The 27,219-nt window shown below is 38.7% G+C and overlaps 1 protein-coding gene across 1 annotated transcript in view; it reads left to right on the top strand.

The window, feature by feature from the left end:
* CEP120 (centrosomal protein 120) overlaps nt 1-27,219 on the top strand; it is a 58,697-nt gene that overhangs the window by 16,994 nt on the left and 14,484 nt on the right. The window contains exons 7-18 of the mRNA XM_056124525.1: nt 923-1,157; nt 3,658-3,867; nt 4,737-4,899; nt 7,009-7,158; nt 8,089-8,271; nt 9,560-9,656; nt 9,743-9,895; nt 10,758-10,847; nt 14,316-14,408; nt 15,090-15,251; nt 18,131-18,253; nt 26,541-26,639. Of these exons, the coding sequence (XP_055980500.1) occupies nt 923-1,157; nt 3,658-3,867; nt 4,737-4,899; nt 7,009-7,158; nt 8,089-8,271; nt 9,560-9,656; nt 9,743-9,895; nt 10,758-10,847; nt 14,316-14,408; nt 15,090-15,251; nt 18,131-18,253; nt 26,541-26,639 (1,758 nt within the window). The remainder of the gene's footprint in view (nt 1-922; nt 1,158-3,657; nt 3,868-4,736; nt 4,900-7,008; nt 7,159-8,088; nt 8,272-9,559; nt 9,657-9,742; nt 9,896-10,757; nt 10,848-14,315; nt 14,409-15,089; nt 15,252-18,130; nt 18,254-26,540; nt 26,640-27,219) is intronic.

Raw genomic sequence — 27,219 nt, 5'->3', positions numbered from 1 at the left:
TAGAACCCTTTGCTCTAAAAAAAATTTTTAATTATTATTTCTATCCGATGTTTGCCAGTGAAAAAGGATTGTTATATAACATACACTCGAAACAACTCTTTTCCCTTTCTTTCTTTCTTTCTTTCTTTCTTTCTTTCTTTCTTTCTTTCTTTACTTTTTGGTAGTTGCAAAAGCTGATAAAGTTGTTAGAGCAATAGCACAATGGCTAGGACCCTTGCACATGGGTCAGCACATGGCCTGATCTTGGCTTGATCCCTGATACCACTTAAGGTCCCCCTAGCGGTCCCTGAGTGCTGAGCCAGGAGTAAGCCCTGACTACTGCTGGGTGTAGCTCAAAGCTAAAACAAACGTTGAATTTTTGGTTAGCTATTAGTGACTAATAGTACTTGCCACCCCAGAGGTGGTTTTTTTACTATTAGACATTGTTACTTTGTATACAGTGTAAAAAACTAGAAAAGGAAGAAATTCTCAAAGTATCTTATGAATTAATAAAACAAGTTGAGGTTCTTTAATTTCCAAATATGTTGTGAATCTTTTAGAATTACATTAGTTTTCAAAACTGCTTTTAATTGATGTTAATATGGAAATTGAAACATTTTAAGGTAAATACAGTTTTCAAATAGATCAATAACATACTATAATATTAGAGTATTCCTGCTCAAGGAGACAAAAATGAGTGAAAACATTTCTGTATGTCTAGTATTAAAAGGAAAAATTGGAAAATAGCTTTATTGTTGAATTCTTGATAAATTTTGTTTTATCAACAATTATAACAGTTGTATTGAGAATTTATTCCTTACTTATTGAAAGTAAATAGAATAATGAGCCACGCAAGGAAATACAATGCAGATTATGTAAAAAAAATTTTTGGATGTGTTTAGTAGAAAGAAAATATAAAGCCCAATTTTGCCTTTCATTTTAGATCCATCTCTGCTGTGGAGACCAGTCACTTGGGAGTACAGAAATACCCCTGACCGGGTTACTAAAGAAGGGAAGTACAGAAATCAACCAGCATCCTGTCACAGTGGAGGGTGCTTTTACCCTGGAGCCTCCAAACCGAGCCAAGCAAAAGCTCCCCCCCATTCCAGTGGAGCTTGCCCCAACTGTGGGAGTCTCTGTGGCTCTGCAGAGGGAAGGCATAGACTCACAGGCAAGTGGTGACCTCTGCCCGTCCTCCAGTGCCATTTCTGATTATTCACCAAAGTGGAACTTCAGAAGTTACCTAGTGTAAGGAGCAGCAATGACTCCTCACTGGCCTACATCATATGACAGTTCCCTTCTGAGAAGACCTTTCTGAGAAGCACTGTGATTTTCCCGGCTAGGATTATAAATGACCTTAGCGAGGCCCTTAGGGACTATTGTCTCTTCTCTGAAAACTGTCACTTCCACATCCACCCCTAGCCCATAGTCAGTGACTAATGGCAGAAAAAGAATTCCAATAAAAACAAACATTTTCAGACCTAGATCCAGGGCATTTGTATTAATGGGGATTTAAATGGGCAAAATTAACCAATCCATAAGTGGCAGATATATTGAAGGGTCAAACTCACGGGGCAGGAGAGCCAGTTTGTGCATGCAGGATACTGGGGCCAGGCTCTTGCACTGGGTTCTCCCCCAAGTAATCGCTCTGGAATTTTAGTTGCACTAGATGTGGTTCCCAGACCAAAGTAATAATAATAATAGCAGCCAGGTATTGTTAGTTCATAGACTCTTCCATATGGAACTGGATAGTTCCCACTGTACTGTTTCCTTTTGTACATCTTATTTCTGTCTTTTTTTTTTTCTGTCTTTTGAGCTGAAAATTTGTATATTACTTTCTTAAAACTCACAGACTTGGTCCTACTTTTGATTTAGCTTTTTATTGTATTTTCTGTAGGAGTCTGTAGAGTCCATCATAGCTTTCTGTAGCTCTCTATGGAATCTGTCCATCTTGTCTTTTGGGCTTGCCATATTCTGAGTGTTTTTTTCTTATTGAAAGCTTCAGTGTGTTAATTGTTTTTGATCATTTTATTTTCTGAGTTTGTTATTATTTTTATTCTGTCATTGAGAGTTTTTTAAACCTTTGCTATATCCTTTTACCACCAAGTGAAGTTAAACATACAGCAGTTTGAATGCTACATGCCAGGGAGATGGTCTTCCATGTCTGAAGTTGGGATTCTAGGGAATTGTTCTCCTTGTGGTGTCATTAACCCGAAAATCTCAGATTTCCAGCCAGTTTGGCAACTTTTTGTTACTATTATTTGCTTGTTTTGAGGCTACACCTGATGGTGCTCATTGGTTATTCCCGGCTTTGCACTCAAGTGCCGTGGATTGAACCTGTGTCCACTGTGTGCAAGGCAAGCACACTACCCATTGTTCGATTGCTATGGTTTAAATTTCCCTTTTTTTTGTTTTGTTTTTAAAATTTTACCTAAAGAGTGGAACTACTTTTACTTTTCAGACAGGCAATGCTCTCTTTGGTTAGATTTTCTTTTATGTGGTTTTATTTGCTGGCATCCATCGGTACTAAGACTTGTCACTTGCATGCTTCAGAGTAGGGTAGGAGCTTGAGCACACTCTGGTAGGGGAAAGGACAGGAGGCCAAGCCTATCCTATGTTTTGTGGCATCACTGATAGCCCACCCCTCCAAGGCCTCACACACAGACTCGCCATTCTGTCTCCTGTCAGTGGTCGTCCTCCTTGCTGGGGCCCTGGCCTTTGTGGAGCACTCTGGCTCCTTTGTGTGGCTGCACGGGGATCAAGGATGTGTCCCTCACTCCATTCCTGCTTTCCATCCCTCCAGTTCTCTGGCTGGGCCAGCACCCGCCACCTCCACTGAAGAATGACTCTCCGCGCCCTGTGTGGAACTTGAACGTGTAGGAATCCTCTGTCTCAGCCCTGGCTATGGGACTCTGGGTCCTGTCTGTCTTGTTAATTAGTAGGTCCTTTGGGAACAAAGCAGGGAACTTCTTTTGTCACTATTGTCCTGTAAGCCTGTGTCCTAATCGTTAAAAGAACTGGTCTTCAGGGGCCAAAACAGTAGTACAGCTGATAGGGCGCTTGCCCTGTACTAGGCCAACCCATGTTCACAATCTCATATGGCCCCTGGGTCCCACCAAGAGTGACCCTGAGTATAGAGTCATGAGTAATCCCTGAGCATTGCTGGGTATGGCCCCCAAACAAACAAAAACCTTGATCTTTATCTAGGTTATGAGTTAAAGGTAGAAAAATTAAAGTAAGAGATTTCAAAGTATGAATGTATTTATTTTTAGAGAGTAGTAGAGCAAAGAACAATAAGAGGTGGTTACTGGTGTTGGTTTTTGATTTTTTTTTTTTTTTTTTTTTTTTTTTTTGCCTTTAGGGATAAAGGCCTCTATTTTGTTACATTGTTAGGACTAAGCTATCCTAGAGGCATCTACGCCTGACTTTTTTAAAATCAACTATCCTGTCAGGATGCAGTCTGGTACTCAGCTCTGGATAACATGTTTTCTCCCTATTCACTTTTCTTTTTCTGGCCATAGATACTAGAAGAAAAGTTGCAAATGATGAAGAAAACTAGACTAGGAATGTCTAAATAGGGAAGAGAAGCTATTTTTTTTAAATTAAGCTTTTTTTGCTTAATTATGAAAGTTTTTTTTTCTAATTTTACTTTATCAAAAAATTGATTTCAGCCTTTAGGTGAATTAAAGACCCAGAATGAACATGAGCCTCAGCATTCAAAGAAGAAAGTTTTAACCCCCATCAAGGAAAAGACACTAAGTGTACCGAAATCTCCAAGCATGTCCCCTGTTCTCCCTCAAAACCAGTCACCCCCAACAAAAGATGATGCAACAGAAAGTGAAGTGGAAAGCTTAATGTATGATCGAGAAGCAAAACTTAATCCAAAGGGTAAGGTTCTGATTGTACAGATTTTTTTGAAATTAGTATTTGTAGAAATCTCAGAAATCACAATGAGACTTTTCATGGGCCTTAAGTAAAATTTGTGGGTTTTTAATTATAACAGTGTGTGATGCTATGAAATAAATATAAAGGAATAGCAGTTTATTTGACTTAATAGAAGTTGTAATGTGCTGCAAGAGAAATTTTTTTTTATTTTCATAGTAGAAATTGCCTTAAAAAGGTACAGTAATTTTGATTGTAAAGAGACTGAAGATACTATTAATGCAGGTTTATAAAAATTTCTCACCTATGGCAAAAGAATCTACGGCTATACTTGCTACCCTGGAGTAGTGAGTGAGGAGTTAAATGGATTGGGTGTAAGTTATAACTCTGTCTGAGTAGCTATATGATTCGAAAATATCTCTGTTCTTAATAGGTTTGTTCTAGTTATATCTCTTTTTTCATGTTTTTACTTTCTGTTAGACTGTGCCATTTGTGCCTAAAATAGCTACTGACTTTTAAAAACATGATGTAATTATGTCTGCCCTTCGTCTCAAATATGGTCCCTTGAATAATGACTTATGTTTATAGCTCCTCTTGAGTGTCTGCCAGGCCGCTGTCAAACGTGACTGTATCAGTATTATATGCTGTTATGCTTTGCGTCATACATTATTTTGAGAATTAGCTTTTTTCAGAGTTCTGTAATGGGAATTAAAGCAGTGTGATTTGGGGTAGTCATTATAAGACTTTTATGCCTTAATTCATGCTTGTAAAACCAAATAGTTAAATTTCTTGCCTCTAAGTAAATGAGATATGGTATCTTTAAATTATTTGTGTAAGAGAAACTACATATATAGTTCCTGTTGTTGTTGTTTTAGCCATCAGTTCTGCACCTGCCCCAGTGACTACATCCAACGTATCCGAGACAGTATCGGGACAGAAAATCGCTGTTCCAGCAACATCGCATCATTTCTGCTTTTCAATAGACCTAAGGAGCATCCATGACTTGGAAGCTGGCTTTCCCATCAACTGTATATTAAGGTGTGTTTCGATTTTGATTCAAAAAATTCTTTTTTTGCTACAGTATTTACAGTATGATTTACTGGGGAAAGGAGAGTCTATATTGCAACAATTTAAGCATACAGTTCACACCATCAGTGGGAGGGAAGGAGAGGGGGAACTCTAGTGGACCCTGGGAGACTGGCGTGCAGGCTGCTGGGCACCGTTTGGGTACAGAGATTTTCCAAGTGCTGAGTGGCTATTACCAAAAATTGGACAAGTCAAGGTATTCTTTTCTGAGGAATTGCTAATACAGAAGTGTCACCAAAGAATTTAAAATGTAAAACCAGTGGCCTAAAAGAGTATACTGTCTCAATAATTTGGAACCTAACCCAGGATGGCAGGATGATATCAGTGTAATAGTTATTGGTCCTGAAATAATTTATTAATGATGCTATTTAAAATTTATTAATGCTTGAACCTAAATATGTTGTTTCTGGAAAAGGCGCTATAGGTCAAACTAATGGAAGCATGGTACCTGCTATTCCTACAAATCTTTATTACATTTGCTCGAGCGGGCCCAGTAACGTCTCCATCATGAGACCTGTTGTTACTGTGTTTGGCATATCGAATACGTCAGCGGTAGCTTGCCAGGCTCTGCCATGCGGGCGAGATACTCTCGGTAGCTTGCCGGGCTCTCCCAGAGGAGCGGAGGAATCAAACTCGGGTCGGCCATGTTGGCCGCTTGTAAGGCAAACGCCCTACGGCTGTGCTATCGCTCCAGCCCAGTATTTAGTTATAGAGTATTTAGTTTCTTATTAAAGAGTATTTTGTTATTAGAATATTTAGTTTCTCTTTTTAAATGTATTTGTAGTAATATGAGCATTTACATTGACTTATTCTTTATGTGATTGAAGAAAGTCATCTTGGATTCTGTGCCCAAGCATGTAGGTGACTGCTCTTAGGTGATGCATACCTATCTATGAGATGCATGAGTTCACTCATAGTTTCAGTTTCAATTCTCTGATTCCTTACTGTTTCCAAAATTCTCTGAGCTTTGGTGTGAATGATAGAATCAAAGGAACCTGGGACTGAGTGTAACTATGAACTCACAGAATGGAAGTCTGAGATCTCTCCTGTTGCTACCAGAAAGTAGCAACAGGATCCTTTCAGACCATAAGCATAGAGCATAGGAATGAATATCTAAAATTAGATGCTGTGAGGGGAAAGCCCACTTAGGAAGCTCTAATAATGGGGTTTGTATTTCCTTCTTGCTATAAAGGCAGTTTGTTCGCTCATGAAACACTTATTTGATGCTAGCACTCTACCTGCTGTTTAGGAATTGTGGTCCCTATGAAAATGCTCAGTCATAATATATGTATTTGTTTTAGGGCCATACATTGTAGTACTCAGGTATCACTTCTGGCAGGACTTGGGGACCATTTGTAGTGTCAGGTATCAAACCTGGGTTCATTCATGTGCAATCCAAGCACCTGTTTTACTTTTTAAAATTCCATTTGCAGAGCCAGAGAGATAGTATAGGGGGTAAGGTGCATGTCTTGCTTATAGTGGACCCGACTTTTTTCCTGGCATACCCTATGGCCCCCTGAGTCCTGCCAAGAGTGATCCCGGAACACAACTGGTATGGCCCAAAGCAGTGCCTTAGAAATTCTATTTGCTTATAATATTCATAAGCTTAAAAACAAAACAAAAACTAGAAATCTCATTTTTAAACTATAGCATAAGATTTAAGAAATTTCAGTTATTTTTATATAACTTTACAATGTTTAATAAATAACTTCCGTCAATGGGGCTGGATAGTATAGAAGACTTGTATGTGACAGACCTGGGTTCACTTCCCAGCACCACACATGGTCCCCTGATCATCTTTGGAGTGACCCCTGAGCACAGAGCCAAAAGGAAGCCCTGAGCTCTTCCAGGTGTGGTCCAAAAACATAACACAAAAATTGATGTCAAATAGTATAATATTCATTTATAAATTTTCTTATTCAGAAAATTTTGATTTCTAAATAAAAAATTGCACTAGTTTACTTTCTCAAGTATGCTCTGCTCACTTATTTCTTAGAATTATGATTTTTTCTGGTGTATTCCATATCCATATTATATGAGGATTTTTTTTTTAAATTCTAGGTATTCATATCCATTCTTTGGAAGTGCAGCTCCTATTATGACTAATCCTCCTGTAGAAGTCCGGAAAAACATGGAAGTTTTTCTGCCTCAGTCTTACTGTGCATTTGATTTTGCAACTATGCCTTACCAGTTGCAAGATACCTTTTCAAGGTATTGTATGCATTGTATATATGGTGTCATTTTCCAAAATTAATCTTAGTTTAAATCCATAACAATTTATGCAGTTGAGAATCTAGAAGCAAATATACCAGTAATATCGCCCATGAAAGATTTTGCTGTCACTATATTTTATGTCACTAAGAAGAATCTGAAGATTTTTATAGCTCAAATATCAGAACTTTGTTAACATAACCTGAGTAAAGTAGAAGCTTTGAAAAATAGTTTTGCCTTTTTCTAAATTATACAAAGATAATGAAGAACGTTTGTCATTCAAATCATGAATAGTATTCTTTGTTTTTCATCTGTAAATAGTGAAATCTATCGTATTGACATCTGAAATAAATTTGTGAGGAAAAATGAGATCTGCAAAATATATTTTTAGTTTTTCAGAGTACCACAGTTTAGATTTAAATATAATTTTTGAAGGAAAACAAAGATAATTAAAAATTAACCAGTTGTTGGAATTATTGTGTTTAGTGTTTGATTACTATTGCATAAAAAGATGTAGCACTGTAGTACTGCCCTCCTGTTGTTCATAGATTTGCTCGAGCGGGTACCAGGAATGTCTCCATTGTGTAACTTGTTGTTACTGTTTTTGGCATATCGAATATGCCACGGGGAGCTTGCCAGACTCAGCCATGCGGGCGAGATACTCTCTGTAGCTTGCCGGGCTCTCCCGAGAAGGGCGGAGGGATCGAACCTGGGTTGGCCGCATGGAAGGCAAATGCCCTACCCACTGTGCTATCGCTCCAGCCCATAAAAAGATGTATAAAAAAAAAATATTTGTTCCGTATGGAATTGACCCCCTTCAGACCATAACAAAGCTACCTGTGACCACAGGAAGGGGACTCAAAAGGTATTATTTCAGAATATAAGCTTATTTGGAGTTGAAGTTTATAAACACATTTTTCTCATCCTTAGAATTCCATTGCTGGTTGAATTATGGCACAAGGATAAAATGAGTAAAGATTTGCTTCTCGGAATTGCCAGAATCCAGCTTTCCAACGTCCTGTCTTCAGAAAAAACTCGGTTTTTAGGTTCCAGTGGTGAACAGTGTTGGCGTCAAACTTACAGTGAAAGTGTGCCAGTTATATCGGCACAAGGGTAATTTAATAAATTTATTTATTTAATAAACTATCAACTTACTCATTAATAACATAAATTAATTTATAAATTAATAGTTTATTAATTTATAATTAAATTTACTTAATAAATTTGGTCTTTGCTTTTTTTTAAATCTCTGTAGTGATTCTGAGTAGCTAGCTACAACAGAATCTTCCTTGAACATGAGGGTTATATCTCATTTGCTTTTCTTAGCTTTCTGATCATAACCTCATACACGGAAGAAGCTCTGCTAATATGTTAACACTAATACCTATACTTTCAAGGTTAAGGTCAGATTTATAATGTATTCTTTCATTAATGTGTATTAGACACGTCTGCTTGAAAAATATTTTAACTTTTGCCTCAGAAATCTAAAGAGAATGTTACAAGTGTCTAGCACTGTAAAAAAATAATTGAATTTTTACCTGAAAATTTATTATAATGATGAGCAGTTTAACAGAATTATAGTTTGTTGAGCCAGGAAGATAGCTCACGGGCTTTGGGTGCTGGGGTCTGGATTTGCTCCCTGGCACCACATGGTCCCCTGAGCACCACTGAATATGACCCAGAAAACAAGAAAAACAAAATCACAATTTGAGTGATTTTAAAATTAAACACAAAATTTAACAGATTTAATTAAAAACAAGTTACATGAATTAAATTGACCTATAAATACTAGTTTCAGGTATATAACATAGTATTTTGGCATTTGTATGTATTGCAAGGTGATCACTACTAGGCTAGTTATTAGCTGTGGTATTTTAAACATTGTTATGTAATTTATTTTTTCTTGTGATGAGGACTTTTTAGATGTATTCCTCTTTCAAATGTTGCATGTGCTTGTATTTTTAAATGCTAATAAAAATGTAGAAAGAAATCAGGCCCAGTAAAAAGCTGAACTATTGAAGAATTAAATGAAATTTATTTACTTAGTCTTCTCCATCTGAAGATATTACCGCTTGCATGATCTGGAAATTGGTATTTTAGAGAAGCAGTAGTCTGGTTAACTGAAATTTTTTTAGTTTCAATTTCTGTTACTGAAAAAGCTTTAAAATTACCATTTAAATTTTTCCAAATAATCCACAGCTACCAAAGGTCATTTGGTAGGAAGTGTAAGTTAGGTACTTAATAAGGTGTTTGTGATCAAATAAAAATCATGTATATTAGCTCTGAAAGCTGAGAGGCTGCTACAGCATGAAGTGTTGCTGACTCAGTGCATTATTATTGGGGAATAAGAGGAAAACTAGTAATTTCATGAATTTTAAGACATACTTGATTTCTTTTGTAGGACAAATAACAGGATAGTAGATCTTTCTTACACAGTGACTCTTGAAGACTATGGATTAGTGAAAATGCGTGAGGTTTTTGTCTCTGATTCATCTCAGGTATTTGTCATCCTATTAAGTTATTTTTTTAACACTGTTCTGTGTATGAATGAATTTGTTTCATTTTTTTTTAATTCATCTCTTAGGGTTTATGTCCTGTACAGCAGAAGCCTTTTTCTCTTCCCCCAGCACCTTGTCCTTCAGAGATCCAGACAGAGCCACGTGATACCTTAGAATACAAAGCAGCACTTGAACTAGAAATGTGGAAAGAGATGCAAGAAGACATTTTTGAAAATCAGGTTACTTGGAAAATGTTACTTAACAACTCTATTTTTGTCTGCCTGATATATTTTTCCTTCTCCATGGTAGACATCTCTTTATGTTCCAGGGCTGCCCTATCTAGGCCTTCTCAATAGCAAGAATGACTTGCTCAAAGAAAAACAGAAAATAAAAATAGTGTGATAATTTGGCAGGAGCCTCTCAGAAGGACTTCACTAAACTTTATGTCTGATTCTTGAGTGGAAATGGAATGAGGGGCCAGAGTGATAGTTTAAGGGGCTGTGATGCTTGCCTTACCCGGGGCCAACCTCAGTAGCCAGCACCACCGGAGAGATCCTTAATCGCTGCTGGGTGTGGCCTGAAAACAAACCAAAGGGAAACAGTTTGGTATAAGAGAATTTTTTTTTTCTTTCACAGGGCATACCTAGCATGCTCGGGGTTGGGGAATCGTGGGGTGTCAGGCACAAAGGCGCCTCTCCTAGAGATACTCGGTCTGGTGGGGTGGGCCTGGCAGCCAGTGCTCCATGCTGCAGGCTATCCCTAGTGGAGCTGGGGATGGACCTTCAGGCCTCACACTTCCTGGGCATGGGCTCTTCTACTCTGAGCCGTATCCTAGCCCTGGAAGAAAGTTTTTTTCTTTGTTTTCTGGGTGGTGGGGTTGCTTCCCTGATAGTGCTCAGGGATTCTGGGGGCCTCTCCCCATGCTACTCTGCCAGCTGGGTCAGAAGGTTCACACTCGGGCTCTGCACTTGTACCCCGACCCCACTGAGTTAGTCCCTGGCCCCTGAAGGAATTTTAAAAACAAAATAGTTATAGAACTGAAAACGGGTCATTGAGTAATACAGGGCTTTTCATGATTCTTGTTTAAATTTTATTTTACAGCTAAAGCAGAAAGAACTGGCTCATATGCAGGCTCTTGCAGAGGAGTGGAAGAAAAGGGACCGGGAAAGAGAGTCGATAGTAAAGAAAAAGGTAATAAATAGCTTGCACAGAAATTGGAGGAGAGGCAGCATCTTGCATGTACATTTAAGAAAATCTCTAGAAGAAAGAGCTAATTATACTGATTCTATATTGACCCATAAATTGAAAGCTGGACAGGGGCAGAAAGAGAGCTTTTTACTGTAAGATATTTTGTTTCTTGCATTTTGCTGAGATTCAGGTCTCCTGATCTATTAACTTCTGAAGGGTATGATTTGTCACTGACTCCATTTGGGTTTATTTTAATTCTGACTTCATCTTTTTCTTTACATTCTTGAGTAATATATTCTGAAATTATTTATAATAGGTTCTCTGCTAGTTCCAGCATCTGTAGTATTTTGAGATCTGTTCTACCGATTCCCAGCCCCTCCCCACCTTTCCTGGTTTATAGCTGACATTTTCATGTTTCTTTTGCATGGTTGGTAAATTTATTCTTACATGAGAGAAGTTAGGAATTTGATACTACTGACTGTCGTCCTTTGTTCTGGAATGCATTACTGGGGAAGTGATCCTCTGAAGCCTTGTTGGGTCCCATCAGTGCTATATGCTTGTTTTTATCATCTCCTGGGCGTGAAGGACCGGATGCCGAGTGCATCTCTGCTACTTTTCAGTTTTGCTGGGGGAAATGTACACTGTTCACAGAGCTGTCTGAGCTCTGAGGGCGGCTGAGCCAGTTGTTTCCCCTTGTAGGTTCCCAGCCTCAGACACGCGGCTCTCCAGTGCTCGCTCGCTCTCTGCACCCCTCCTGCTGCCTCTTTAACTCCCTAGTTCCTTCAGCCTCCCCCTCACTGCGCCAGTGCTGGGCGCCTGGGCATCCCCTGCCCGAGCTACAGCCTGCATACTCTTTTTCCCATTTATTTGCTGTCCCAGACTGCCTGCTTCCCGGTATCTGAAAAGAGTTGTTTCATCTCTGTTCGATCTGTGTTTGTAATGGAGAGCAGTTAAGTCTTTTGTGGTGGCAGCAGAAGTCCAGTTCTTTTACTCACTAGCTAAATATGAGTGAGTTGGAAAATAATTCAGTTTTCTAAAATTTTCAGTCTGCTTCTAGAATGAGTTTCTTTTCTTTCTTTTTTAACATTGAACCACCAATGTTAACATTGAACAACCAAGATACAGTTACAAAGCTCTTTATGATTGAGTTTCAGTCATGCAATGTTCTAGCACCCATCCCTTCACCAGTGCACATTTTCCACCATCAGTGTCCGTGGTTTCTCTCCTGCCCACCACCCTCACCCCACCCCCTCAGCCCTCAGCCTACCTCTCTGGCAGACACCTCTCTCTCTCTCTCTTTCTCTCTCTCTCTTCTCTCTCTCTCTCTCTTCCCCTCTTTTTCTCCTCTTTTGGGCATTATGGCGCTCTTTCTCTCCCTCCCTCCCTTCCTCTCCCTCCCCCTTTCTCTCCCTTTCCTTCCTTGTCTCCCTCTCTCTCTCTCCCTCCCTCTTTCCCCCTCTCTTCCTTTCAGGCATTGTGGTTTTCAATACTGTTACTGAAAGGGTATTATACAGATCACTTTACCTCCTTTTAGCACTCAGTTTTTGTATAGAGTGTCTCTTTTCTGTCCTAACTGCACTCCTCCTCCACCTTTGTGGCAGTCTTCCTACCATGGACCAGACCTCCTGGCCCTTGTTTCTGCTGTCTTTGGGCATTATGCATGTACTGTTTTTTTGTTTGTTTGTTTGTTTTTATCTGCAAATAAGTGCAAACATTCTGTTTGCCCCTCTCCCTCTGAAATGAGTTTATTCTTGATCCCCCTTTTTAAAGTACTATTAGTTTCCCATTGTTAAGGTTTGCAAAATTCAAGTCCACCTGGTGCCATAATTGAACTTTATGTTGCCCCGCCCCCCAAAAAAAATTTCTGCTGTAAAAGTTGAAAAAAGATTCACCAAGTAATTTTAGGTTGATTGCCATTTTCGTATTATGGTTAGTGCCATTTAAATAACTTATCCCACCATTTCAACTTAAATTGATAAGCTCCTGACAAGTTAATAACCTTATTCAGAAAATATGCCTATTAAGAAAATGACTGGGCAATTTATATGAATTAGTCATATTAGAGGGTATATTTGAGTTTGCTATCAAAGTGCATTTTGAGAGCACATATTTTGAGAGTAAACAACTTATTTGTTTCAGTGTGCTCTATGTTTAAAAATCTTATAAGACACTAAGATTCGGCCAGGAGATTTTAAAAAAATGATACTTTTTCAACTTGATAACATATTTTAAAGTTAAGTAACTGAAGAGTCCAACTAGTACTTTTTTTTTTATATCCTTAAATATAAGAAGCTTTTTGTTTGTTTGTTTTTTGGGTCACACCCGGTGATGCACAGGGGTTACTCCTGGCTTATGCACTCAGGAATTACTCCTGGCAGTGCTTGGGGGACCATATGAGATATTGGATATCAAACCTGGGTCGACTGCATGCAAGGCAAATGCCCTACCCACGGTACTCTCTCTCCAGCCCCAATATGAGAAGCTTTTATGGTGATTTATTGTAGCCATCTGAAGTGTTTTTAAGATAACTGCAAAGCTTAAGTACTTGAAAATTTATTTGAAGGAATCTGTGACATTGGTGAAACCCTGTACAGTTGTTTCCATTTTTGCTATTCTGCACAAAATAATGAGCTAATAATAAAGCTCATCTATTTTTTGAGGAGCTGTCATGGTTAAAGATAGTAATTAGCTGATAGTCATAAATTTAAGATGAAATAGTGAATTAGTCTAGATAATAAGTAAATTCAAGTTAGAGTCTAAATATTAATGTTTCATAGTAGTAAACGAATATTTCATATATATACATGTAGTTGATTTTTTTTTTTTGATCATGCTTGGCAGTGCTCAGGGCTTACTTCATGCTCAGGGATCACTCCTGGCAGTGCTTGGACGACCATATGTGGTGCCTGGGATCCAACCTGGGTCAGATGCATCAAGGCAAGCTGCCTTACTGTACAATCTTTCTGGCCCCAGATTTGTTTTTTTAACCTATCAGGTTTTATTGGTCATTTTGCAGGAATTCTGTTTTCTGAAAAAGAACAGATTATTTACGGAAATTTTTCAGTCTGATAATTTATCCTTTTGTGTTAAGATTTTCTCCTCAAGTAAAGGAAGCCATCGTTAACCATGAAGTAGCTATTATAACACTTGCTTGGGGTGTCTGGGGTAAAGTTAAATATGTACAACTATACAGAACTGAATTTAAAGATTAAGAAAACTGTGAATATTTCTTGAAGAGTTTGTTCTCTCACCTGGAATAGGACTCATATCCTTAAAGAGAGAAGAGCTGGCCGTAGGCCTGTAGAAATCAGGGTGCTCAGGAAGGGCCCTTTTAGGAGACAGCAGTTAAGAGTCGTCCATCTGTACGTGCATAACCCCATTTTCAGATTCTCTGAGTTAAAAAAGTAATTCATTTCTGAACTGATGTTTTGTATTTGAAGAAAAGATAAGGTCATTTTTATTGTGTTTTAGGTGGGTGAATATACTGTTCTTGAGGGAAAACTTCAAAAAACCCTGATTGACTTAGAGAAACGGGAGCAGCAGCTTGCCAGTGCAGAAGCGGAGGTATTGTATTCCTCTCTTTCACGAATCTATGCATTAAGTTCCTGCCATGTGTTCCTTCTTCCTTTATACTTAGACTAAGTAGTGAAAAGTTTTTATTTGAGATAGTTAACTGTTACTCAGCTTTGTGTGGCTTCAGTGGCGATTTCTGATTATTCTCTTATGTGGCAGGAAGGAATGTAGCCTAGATTGGGGAGAAATGTAGCATAGACTTGGACCTAGAGTACTGATTTGGGTACCAAAATATCCTTCTCTCTTGCTCACTGAAGATTAGATCCCTGAAATAGAAGAAAACTTGGGACCTAGTACTGTGCTTAGGTAATATTTTCCTTAGTTTTATATTACCTAGAATTTGTATTTTGATTCAGTTGTTTCAGCATAGTGCTGTTTGTTGATACTAAGGCTTTGTTATCTTCCATGTGCCTAAGCAGTTTCTGAAAGAAGTTTCTGAAAGAAAAGAAATTGTGAAATATTTGTTTATATTAACAAATGAGTTCTATTTAAGTAGAAATTTTTGAGTAGATCCCCATCACTTTTCCCTCTCTCTTCTCTGCTTGGAATTCAGACAGGGGTGTGGGGCGGGGAGGGGGTGGCGAGAAGCAAAGCAAGGACCTCAGCAGTGCCTGTACTGTCTCTGGCCCTTGGGCATTAATGGAGGTTAACGTGTAAGTATTCTGATTGAAGCTTCAAAGAGAACGAAAGGAAGTGAAGTCAGAACGTGAGCGGAATTTGCAAGAGCTTCAGGATGCTATCCGCAGGGCAAAAGAAGATTGCGTCCACCAAGTGGAACTAGAGAAACTCAAGATCAAGCAGTTAGAAGAGGACAGACATCGACTTCAGAAGCAGGTTGGACAGTGCCTGTCAGCTCCTTACACTTCAGTTTATTTGTACTCCAGAAATAGAAAAAAATCAGAATAATGTTGATGTTTGATCATACTGATTGCATTAAGGTTCACATATACTTAGATTCAAATATACTTTAAGTTGGGTGTTCTTTTCCTAAGTGAGAGTGAAGGACTATGTTGAAACAACTTTCTTTCCTTTAAAAGTATTTGCTTGAGATTTATGTCGTATTTTATATAACATTCACTTTAACATCTTTTTCTGAAAATCCTCCTTTTAGCAAAGATGGAGCATTAGCTGTGTTCCTCACTTTATCCTCTCCTTTTCTCCTTCAACAAGTTTAGTGAGCATTTTTATTTATTATCTTAGTCATATTAACTGATGACATCCATGGTCATACTTCATTTTGTGTGTTCTCTTAACTTCTTTAACTCTCTTCCCATAGTCTTCGATTTCCACTCCTTGGCTAGGTGTGTTTTATCAGTCATTAAATATTGGGCTTCTCCTGGGCTTTTCTGTACTTTGAACTAAACAACCATATTCATGCCCTGGTTTCAGAAACAACCTGTACCTGTGGAACTTCTGTATTTTATCCTAGACCTTCATAGTAAAGTCTCCTGCCTGATTTTCTTTTTGACACCTCTACTTGAATATCTTCAGTTAGAATGATCCTCTGTCTACTCTTATGTATTCTCACGGAGCACGTCATAATGGCCTCTCTCATCTTTTCTTCCTTTTGTCGTCAGAGTGATAGTTTTGAGATTTGGGAAGCATGGTGTCCTTCTCTAAAGCCTGTCAGAATCAACTTAGTGCCCAGAGGATAAGGATCAGAATCATTCCCTGCATCCTCTGCTTCTCTAGCTTGGACCCAGCCCAGCTGTCTCACCTCATCTCATTCCTTGAGCTTTGCTTTCTACTCTTCATCAATACTGCTCTTCTCAGGTCATCAGGCATGCCATGTTCACTTGACCCAGGGACTCTCTCTGTGTACAGCTTTTTGAGCTAAGTGAACTATATGCATCCTTCAGTTCTTGGATTAAGCTGTTAAGATTATCTATTTTTCTTAAATTTCAGTGTAGATTAGATAAGTATGATGAATGTCCAAAGTTCATTAAGTTCTGTCATGAAGAATGGTTTCTGTAACATTTCAAGTCAGTTTCTTCTTAATTTAAGGACACTTGCTATCTGTTTTCTTCAGAGGATATTATGGGTGGTTCATATATAGGTGGGTTGTTACTCAGAGGGGCTCATTTAAATCCTAACCAAGGACAGTTGTGATAAGTCTCACCAGTAATGGGTCTTTTCTTCCACTAAGAAGCTCCAGCTGTCATATATTTGAGTCATGGGGGATGGATATAGTTAACAACTACTTTCTGGAAACTGGAAAAACTACTCAGGATGCTTCTAAAACATAATCTGGGGGGTATGGAGACGTGCAGAGGGCAGCGGAAGTATCTGGAATGACCAAATTGCTTATTCCAACACTATAAACATTTCATAGTTTAGAAAAGTTGTTAAGTCCTTACACTGAACCACAGTATATGTACCAGACAGTAGAGTGTCAGCAAAGAAAGGGAAGGTATCAGTGGAAGCCACGAAGAAAGCCCTGCATGCCTGACAGCTTATTGTTTAGCAAACTGCTAACAATCTCAGTGATTCTGATAATGGCCTTGAGTGGTAGAAAAATGCCAAAAATTAAGTTAATTAGCTTTTGTTTACAACAGGAAAGTGAGATACTTCAGAAAAAAATGATTCTAATTATAATTTAATTCCTCTGCCACAGATTGTTCTTATTTCACATTTGTCCTGAGTTTTCAGTAAAGATATAACTGCTTTAGCACATAGGTGGTACCTGTATTGATTGATACTATAATTTGGGAAAGCAGTCTTTAGCAGAACCTGTTTGTAGTTGATTATAATGTCCCTTAAAGTGGAGCTTCAAAACTGCCCAGAAAAATAAAGCTATGAGTGGTGAAATTGCTCCAAAGGAAATCAAGTCAGTTTCTTCTTAATTTAAGGATACTTGCCATCTGTTTTCACCAGAGGATTATTCTAGCAGATGACTTGCATTGAATGGTATTCATGCCCTTTGCTACTGACTAGCTTTTTGACCCTCAGTTTTTTTTTTCCTTTCTTTGGCTTTTTGGGTCACAACCAATGATTCTCAGGGGTTACACTTAGCTCTGCACTCAAGAATTATTTCTGGCAGTGCAGAAAGGACCATCTAGAATGCTGGGTATTGAACCTAGGTCAGAGGTGTGCAAGGCAAACCCCCTAACTGCTGTAGTATTGCTCCAGCCCAGCCCTCAGTTTTATGATCTGTAAACATTAGAGGGTTGGGTCATCTTTAAATTAGCCTGTTATAACAGTATTTGAAATTTGAATTTAGTAACAAAATGTGGTATGTATACAGTATTAGTATTATAAATAAGGTCACCTTTTCATTTGTCAACTAACAAAAATCGGTTGTAGGATACTGGTTTTATAAGAAATTTCATACTCAGATTTTTATATAATGTATATATATATTTATATAATTTTTTAGGATTAATAGAGATCTGGAACCAGAGTGGACATTCAAAGGATAGGATCCTTGCCTTGCATGTGACTGACCTGGGTTTGATCCCTGGCACAACCCTGTATAGTCCACCAAGCTTGCCAGAAGTGACCTCTGAGCACAGAGCTAGGAGTAAGCCTTGAGAATGATGTGACTCCAACACTCAATAAATAAATAAAAATGTAGATCCTAGTTTGCTACATATTTTATAAGTTTTTAACTATGATTATACTTTAGGATAAGGGGGAATTGATTATATTGAATTTTCTAGTGCTAAAACTTTGCATACTACTGTTTTTAAATATCTATAATTTTTTAAATACAGCTAAATGATGCTGAAAATAAATATAAGATTTTGGAAAAGGAATATCATCAGTTCAAGGATCAGCAAAGCAATAAGCCAGAAATCCGCCTGCAGTCGGAAATAAATCTTCTCACCCTGGAAAAGGTACGAGTGTCAGTTTACAAAAACTTTATCTCAATGATCAGTTTATAAAATCTTCAGAAGATAATTACTTGCCTTGGCATTCTGGTCTTCAGTAAGGATGCATTAGGGAACTGAACGCACATGGCATTTTCAGTGCTTGAATTTCTTGGCTCTTATCAGTTGTGTTTTATGCTTAGTAAAGTCTTTGTTGCAAACAACAGAACTAACTTAAGGGATACAGGAATTCAGTCAGCTGTCAGGAAGTTTGAAGAACCAGTTTCAAAACAAAGGCAAAAGCCAGAGGAAGTAAGGCATTGCCACAATTTTCTGACAGACTATTTTCTGTCACAAATAGTCTACTCTTGGTGCTGTTGTTGGCACCGTCCCTTCGTGTCACTGGGTTTTGTATCCCGACTATGGTTTCAGTGGTGAACACTCAACTTTGCAGTGATATTTTGAATATTCTCTCTGCATATCGCTACCCTTTCGATTGTTGCGTGTGTGTGTTTGTGTGCGTAAGACTGACTTACTCTCATTTGTATTGTGATCTGCTACAAACAGAATATTTAGTTTCTAGGCATTTAAGAATGACTTAGTGTCCAACAGACAATCTAGGTTTGACTACAAGTGCCCTTGCATCTTATTATTTGAGAAGTTTAAAGGATTCAGTGGTGTGAGACTTTCCCTTTTCTTTCTGCTCTGTGGGCGTTCCTTGCCCATTTCAACCACGAGGGGGCACTAACAGAAGACTGGTATATGGGAGTTGGGAAGAAGCCAAAGCAGTTTGTGCTTTTCTGTTTCCCTTTTCCTCTGACAGTTTCTATAACTCATTTTAGTTCCATCTTGCCACACAGCCCTTCTCCCCCACTTCCTTCACGCAGCCCACTCTGGCCCTACCTCCCATAGGCCCTCGTCTCCCAGGAACTAAGGGCTTCTCTCCCATCTCCCCTGGCATTTCTGCTCTTCTGCTTCCATCATCTGTAACACTGGTTCCCTGTATTTGGGCTCTTCTGTTTCAGAGCCCAAGAGTGATTTGCTCATGGGGAGCTGACTGGTTAGAACTGGTTTCTCATAATCGGCGCTAATTATGACACTGTGATAATATGACAATATGATAATAAGACAATGAACTTGTGAAAAACAAAAAAAAAGATGAAAAATCTTTGGTAGTCTACTGACAAAAGGTTACCCCAATAATTACACAGAAAGGCAGATGCTAGCAAGTATAATTTTAGTGCTTCCCCCCCAACACACACAAATTAATTGAACTACAGTGAGGTACACAGTTATAAAGTTGTTCATGATTGGGTTTCAGTCATATAATGTTCCAACACTCATCCTTCACCAGTGTACGTTTCCCACCATCAATGTTCTGAGTTACCCTCTCACCCCACCTTTGCCTCTCTATGGCAGGCACTTTTCTTCTTTCTCCTCTTTCTCTCTCTCTCCTCTTCTCCCCCCCCCCCCCCTTTCCTCTGTCTCTCTGCTATTTAGAATGCAAAGGTAGAGTACTTTAGGTTGAAGAATACAAAGTGAGACTTGAAGACAGAACCAAAATGATAGGTGAAGTTTTAAACAGATAAATATGTGAGGTTATTCCAAAGAGACATTCTAGAAGAGCTTAAAAAAAGTATATTGCATGTTTGAAATAGCAGCTTAACTAGAATGTAGAGTTTAATGAGTGCAGTAGTATCAAAATAATCATAGACCTCTGAAGGCTAAGACTTGTCTTGGTGGGTGGGGAGGTGTTGGGGGAAACTCCTGGTGGTGCTCAGGAGCTGCTCCCTGGCACCTGAGATGGAACCGGGGCCTCCCACGTGGAGGGCATGCTTTGAGCCCCTTGGGTGGTGCCCTGGGTAATCCGTGGCACTGCATCCTTGGGCTCTAGTATTAAACTGGGTGTCTGAGAAGCATGAGGAGAGGCTCCCCAAAGTAATTAAAATTGTGGAAGGTTGTAGAAAATTTTCCTGAAAAGAAACAAGAGTCCAGGGGCCTCACACTGCAGAGAAAAGCTTATTTAGGATAGGAAAAATGCAGGAATACTTCTAGATTGAGGATAAAAAATTAGTAGCAAGAAGTTGCAGCTTGAGAAGGGGATGATTGAAGCATAGAAAGAAATGTTAATGTTTGAAAGATGAAACAGAGAACAAGAGTGAGCATATGGAAAACTTGGGGAACAAGACCAGTAAAGAAAATCTTAAATTGAGTTATTAGGCCTGGAGAGATAGGACAGCAGGCAGGGCACTGGTCTTACATGTAGCTGAGGATAAATTATCAGACAGAAAAATTTCCCTGAATAATCTGTTCTTTTTCAGAAAACAGAATTCCTGCAAAATGACCAATAAAACCTGATAGGGTTAAAAAACAAATCTTGGGCCAGAGAGATTGTACAGTAAATAAGGCAGCTTGCCTTGATGTGTCTGACCCAGGTTTGATCCCTGGTACCCCTTATGGTCCCCTGAACAATGCCTGAGCACCACTGAGTATTACCAAAATACACCTCCCCCCTAAAAAATAAAATAAATTTGAGGGATTAGGAGTTAGGTAAAAACTTTCAAGGTCTTTGTCAGGAGCAGCGAGCTTTGCTCCTATCAGATACTACAGGACAGTCAAGTAGGAAAGGGAAAGCTGAGTGCAGAACTGTTGAACATGGAAGGGAAAAGTAGCAACTACAGTGGGCCTCTCTTTGAAATCTCTGATGGACCAGAGGACTGCAATTGAGACCAAATTGTACATTTTTTAGGATTTATTACACCATTTAGGAAAGATTAGAATAGGCCTTTTGCATCCCCAGTGAAGATACATTGACAGAAGTACCCTGGGTTCAAAGGAATGTAGGTCCTAGAGAAGGCAGTTCTTTTTTTTTTTTTTGTGCTTTTTGGGTCACACCTGGCGATGCACAGGAGTTACTCCTGGCTCATGCACTCAGGAGTTACTCCTGGCAGTGCTTGGGGAGACAATATGGGATGTTGGGAATCGAACCTGGGTCGGGCACATGCAAGGCAAACGCCCTACCCACCATGCTATTGCTCCAGCCCTGAGAAGGCAGTATCTTTAAAAAAAAAAAAATCAATATTTGGGCATTAATTGGACTGGGAGAACACAAAAGTTCACTGAAACTGAAAATAGGTAAAGCAGAAGTTTGAAAGGTCAGGAACAAGGGGGTGAGCTGTGAGTGGAAAGTCTTGGAGAGAAAACTGTGATGGTGGCTCTGAGGAAGGAGCCCAACCCCAGGTTGGTTGCTGACGGAGATAAACTGAGAAAGTCACAGCACCTGAAGTGTAGCACGTTGCATGAGATGAGAATGGATAGCAGGGGAAAGGGGGGACCTGGCACCGAGATTACGGAGGAAAGCTAGAATAGGAGAGGGGCAGGTTGTGCTCTGGAGCATGTCGCCTGCACTCTCAGTCAGAGCACCTGTCTATTCCTTTGGGGTTCTTTCTTGAGACTTTCATTTTGATAGAGCCACCATTGTGTGGGGGTGGGGGGAATCAAACCTTGAACGTGTCTGATTTCTGAGTTGGAAAATGATAGTGAAGAGTAACGTAGATGAATGGAGATGTTTCTTAAACTCCTGTCTTTGCTAAATGATGAGGGAAGCATAATCAGAAAGTGGCATCTGGGATAATGGGCTAGATGAGAGTCACAGTATGGGCCTGTGGAGCCGTAGCAGTCCCTGTTATTGTTGACAGATCTTGCTTGCTGTTACTTTCTCTCACTTACCGGGACAGCTCTGTTTCTTTAGCAGTGAACTTGAATCCAGATAAATGTTTCTCTTTCTTCTTGATGTTTGTAAATAGGAATTTATACCAACCAAAGATATCGCAAACTCTTATTTGGACAGTAGCTCATTGAATCTCACAAACTATATAAACTACTACAGATTATATTAGAGACTATATATAGAATTTAATTTTAAGCAGGTTTCAAAATACCTTCCAACTACTTTTCACCAAAAAAATACTCACCAATCATCTTACAAGTAATACTGTGATGTTGGCTGGGGGATATGTAAATGAGCACTCTCTAATAGACCTGATGTGTTCATCCAGCATGTTTAAGTGTATTCAAACAAGGCTTTTGGGGTTTTAATGGTTTTGTTTCTTTAGTTAATTTTGGGTCCCATCCAGCGGTGCCCAGGCGTTTCTCCTTTCTCTGTACTCAGGAATTACTATTGGCATTGCTTGGGAGACCATATGGGATGCCAGCGGTTGAACCTGGAACTGGGTATGAGACATTTAAAGTGGAAATCTAGAATTTAAAGCAAGACATTTAAAGTGGAAATCCAGAATTCTTTGTGCCAGTGAACTCTACTGAAAAAAGGGATTAAAGCGATAGCACAGTGGTAGGGCGTTTGCCTTGCACGCAGCCAACATGGCCGACCCGAGTTCGATTCCTCCGCCCCTCTCAGAGAGCCCGGCAAGCTACCGAGAGTATCTCGTCCGCATGGCAGAGCCTGGCAAGCTCCCCGTGACGTATTCGATATGCCAAACACAGTAACAACAAAGTCTCCAGTGGAGACGTTACTGGGCCTGCTCGAGCAAATCGATGATCAACGGGAGGGCCTTTAATAGATTTAAATAATTTAAAAGAAAAAAGAATGGGGGCCGGCGTGATTGATAGCACAGCGGGTAGGGCATTTACCCTGCATGGGGCCAACCCAGGTTTGATTCCCAGCATCCCATATGGTCGCTCCAAGAACCGTCAGGAGTAATTCTTGAGTGCAGATCCACGAGTAAGTCCTGAGCATTGTTGGGTGTGGCCCAAAAAAGCAAAAAAATTAAAAAAGACTAGACAATGTCATATTGCCATATTTCTCTCTTTCCCTCTCTCTTTCGATTTTTGGGCCATATCCAGTGATGTTCAGGACTTAACTCCTTACCTGCTGTACTGTCTCTCCAACCCAGGTTTTAATTTTCTCTTTTGCTGTGCTTGGTCTCTAATGCAAATTCTTTTCTGCTGAGCTATAACCTGAGCCTTCTTAAAAGCTCCAGGGCTTCTCAGCTTTTTAAAAAATTCTCTATTGGACTGGAGTGATAGTATAGCAGGTAAGGCTAAGGCACTTGCCTTGCACGTGACTAACCCAGGTTCGATTACCAACCTCCCTATGGTTCCCTGAACCCAAGCAGAAGTGATCCCTAAGTACAGAATCAGGATTAAGCCCTGCGTATAGCCAAGTGTGGCACAAAAACAAAACAACAAAAAGTAATTTCTGAAATTTTTTTTGAAGCCAGGAGAGGGCAGAATCTATTTTCTTCAGTAAGAGGTCAAAGTACCTAAAAGCAAAAGTGTCTAGTTTAAGTGTATGAACTTTTTCTTTCTGATTTTAGTAATTTCCATTTTTCCTGAAAAGTCTCAAAATAAGACACATCCTGATACCCTTTATTATGAAAGTGGTGAATGGTTGCTTGTAATTTTCTTTTAGCTGTAAAATGTCTTAAAAATAGTTAGGACATTTATATGAGATTATAACTTAGTAGGCTAGAGAGAATAGCTAAAATGCACATATTTAAGAATATTTGATAGCTCCCTGTACCCAAAATATACTTTGACAATGGGGGGAAGTGAGATAAGAAGAGTTACATTATCCTTTAAGGGGGGGGCAAGGCTCATTTTAAGTATTTAATAAACTGGAAAATGATTACCCTTAAGCAACCAGGTATAATTAGATTGGGGAATGGGATAGAAACTTTGACTCAGACATAGCAATCATTTGTACTTTGAGCAGGAAGGAAAGAAATCATGTTCGGAGGTGTCTTGAAATATAGGAGGGAAAAGTTGGCTCAGGACTGTAGACTTCCTACTCAAGAATGGTTTCACCTAATTCTGTTTTATAGGTTTGTGGATAGATTAGATAAGGCTAAGGTGACAAGAGAAGTCAGGAAGAGTCAGAGCTAAGGAAGTGAAATAGGAATAGAAAAGAATCAAACAGCAAAACATTGAAAGTGGAAATCCAGAATTCTTTGTGCCAGTGAGTTCTGTTGAAAAAAGGGATTCAAGAAAAGACAATGGCATATTTCTCTCTCTTTCCCTCTCTTTTGGTTTTTGGGCTACACCCAGTGATGTTCAGGACTTAACTCCTGACTCTTCATTCAGGAATCACTCCTTGCAGTGCTCAGGGAACTATACAGGATGCTGGGGACCTAACATGGGTTGGCTACGTGCAAGGCAAACCCCCTACCCATTGTACTGTATTATTCCGGTCCTGACAAAGTCGTAATTCCATGGAGAACAATAATTGTGGACATCTGGAGGGAAGAAATGGAAATTAAAGAGTAATATTCATTGGTCTCTGCTCTTCAGCTTTTCTAGCCTCTGAATTAGCTGTATGTCCTGAAGTTAATTTTCATTTCAGGAGTTTATAACTTGCTCTATGATATTTAATTGCCAAAGACCAATAAAATTGAATTGCAAATACAAGGACAAGTCTTTCCGAAGTCTCAAATCTACCTAAAGACTTTAACTCAAAGTCATTCAGTACCTAGAATGATATAAAAACTGTTTACATTTCTCTGGGAACTGGTTGATAGCTTTCCTTAGAATTACAGAGGCAACTGTATCTTTGAAAAAGTTAATCATTGATTGGGTAATAGGAATAAATTAGATTTGTATCTCACATTTGCTAGCTATCCTTTTTTTTTAAATACCTGTTGAAACTAATAGTTTATATATGTATATATTTAAGTATATGAGCGATAGCACAGCGGGTAGGGCGTTTGCCTTGCATGCAGCCAACATGGCCGACCCGAGTTCGATTCCTTCGCCCCTCTCGGAGAGCCCGTCAAGCTATAGAGAGTATCTCGCCTGCATGGCAAAGCCTGGCAAGCTCCTCTTGACGTATTCAATATGCCAAACACAGTAACAATAGTCACAATGGAGACGTTACTGGGCCCGCTTGAGCAAATTGATGGACAATGGGAGGATAGTGATAGTGATAGTATAACCTTCTGATAGAGCCAATCTGTTGGGTAGAAACAGTATTTTGAAGCTTACCCAAGGTCCCAGACCATCTCCAGGATCCATAAACATGATCACCTTCATGACTGCACACTTCCTTTATCTCACAGCTATAAAAAGATTTTTTTCTATTACTCTGTCATATTGTTATTGTTGAATTACCCGTATGTGTAGATTTTAGGGGTAAAAGTGGAAAAGATAATCTTTGATAAGCTCAGAATATGAGTATCATTTTATTTAAGATCTGTGTCTTAGTTGTGAAATGTCAACACATTTGAAACCCAGGCACAGGGGAATTGTAAAACAGAAAAGATCTTAATTTTATGAAGTCATATATTACTGCAGAGAATATTCTAGTCTTTTGTGAAGGAAATTTGGCAAGCCACTTTTCCTTTCACAGTAATTTTCTGAAGTTTGAATCTTTGGATAGTGTCTTCGGTTTAATTTTCCTGAAAAATATTGAGTTGTGTATCTGGAAAAAACTAGACTTGACATAAAAAAATTAGATCAGTTTAGACTAGCAGCATTTTACTGTAATTCAGGCACATTATTATATTATCACTTAAATAGTAAAACTGCCTGTTGGCTGCTTGGATCTGTTTGGTGCTTTGTTTGAAACATTGAGAGAGTGCATTCCTAAACAGAGCCAAATTGGCCGTAGTTCATGCACAACAGATTGCCTGCTGCAAGTATAAATAACCATTTTTTAAAATTGAATCACTTTTGTGTTTTCATTTATTTGAGACAAAATAAAAAGTAAAAAATAAAATTATTTTTCTTATTCTTGATTTACTTTTAACAGTCTTAAAATACTTTCGACTCTTTACTCTTAGTAAATTGCTTTCTGATAAAGCATTTCCCTATTTCCAGCATTCTATGATTTTTTTTCCAAAATAAAGTTATGAAAGTATTCCCACTAGCTTTTCACTTAAAACGAAATTCCACAAAATGATATGCCTCCAAAAAGAATAATTTGAGTTTTCAGAGTGCCAGCTAAATCGGAATGCTAACAGTTAGAAATGTTTTCAGTAAAAAATGAACGTATTTTTCTTTCTGTGATCTTTATGTAATATGCATGTTTTAAATACATTTATAGTAACTGTCTGGAGTGTAAGACTAATACAGTCTTTTTAGCGAAGGCTGTTAGGCAATAGAAATACAACTATATTTTAAACAAGAAAATGTTCATGTGCCATAATATTTATAGTAAATTATATAACAGTTTTAGATGATGTCGTATGTTACACTACATAAACTCTTTTCTTAAGCCAGACTCTTTGTATATATTATCTTTCAGTGATTGTACACAGTGGGATAGTGTTTCACTTGATATGATTTTAATCACTGTTAGGTTGAACTTGAAAGAAAGTTGGAATCTGCAACTAAGTCTAAACTACATTACAAGCAGCAATGGGGACGAGCTTTGAAAGAACTTGCCAGACTTAAACAGGTATGTAGTTTATAACTGATGATGGATTATTCCTCTTTTTTCCCTTGATTCTTTACAAGTTTGCATATTTGGCAATATCTTTTAGATTCAAATGTCTGCATTTAAATCACCAGTGCTACTTTTCCGAAGAGGTTTTTTTCTTTTCACTTTAATGTGTTGTATATTTTTCATTATGTAAAATAACCTTTCAGGGCTGGAGGTAGTATAGTAGGCAAGGTGCTAGTTTGCTTTGCAGGAAGCTGACCCGGGTTTAGTCCCTGGCACCACATATAGTCACCTCAGCACAACTGGGTTTAGCCCCAAAGCAAAAATATAACAAACCCACCAAAATGAATTGCAAAAACAAATTCCCAGGCTTTTGTCGCCCCTTTCTTTAGTTGCCAGTACTTTCTTTCCCAGAAAAATTTAGGAATTATTTTTTTACTTTCACTTTTAAAACTACTAGTTTTCCTCTCAGTATTGCAATATTAATTTCTTTTCGTTATGAATGTTGAAACCTAAATTTAACATATCCTCAATTAAAAAATAATTTTAAAAAAAGGACACAAGGGAGGCCTGGGTTTCATCTCCAGTAACCTTG

The sequence above is a fragment of the Sorex fumeus genome, unplaced genomic scaffold (genome assembly GCF_029834395.1).
Source record: "Sorex fumeus unplaced genomic scaffold, SorFum_2.1 ptg000051l, whole genome shotgun sequence".
NCBI lineage: Eukaryota > Metazoa > Chordata > Mammalia > Eulipotyphla > Soricidae > Sorex > Sorex fumeus.
Note: the sequence above shows the minus strand (reverse complement) of the source record. Positions and strands in the feature narration are given on the sequence as shown.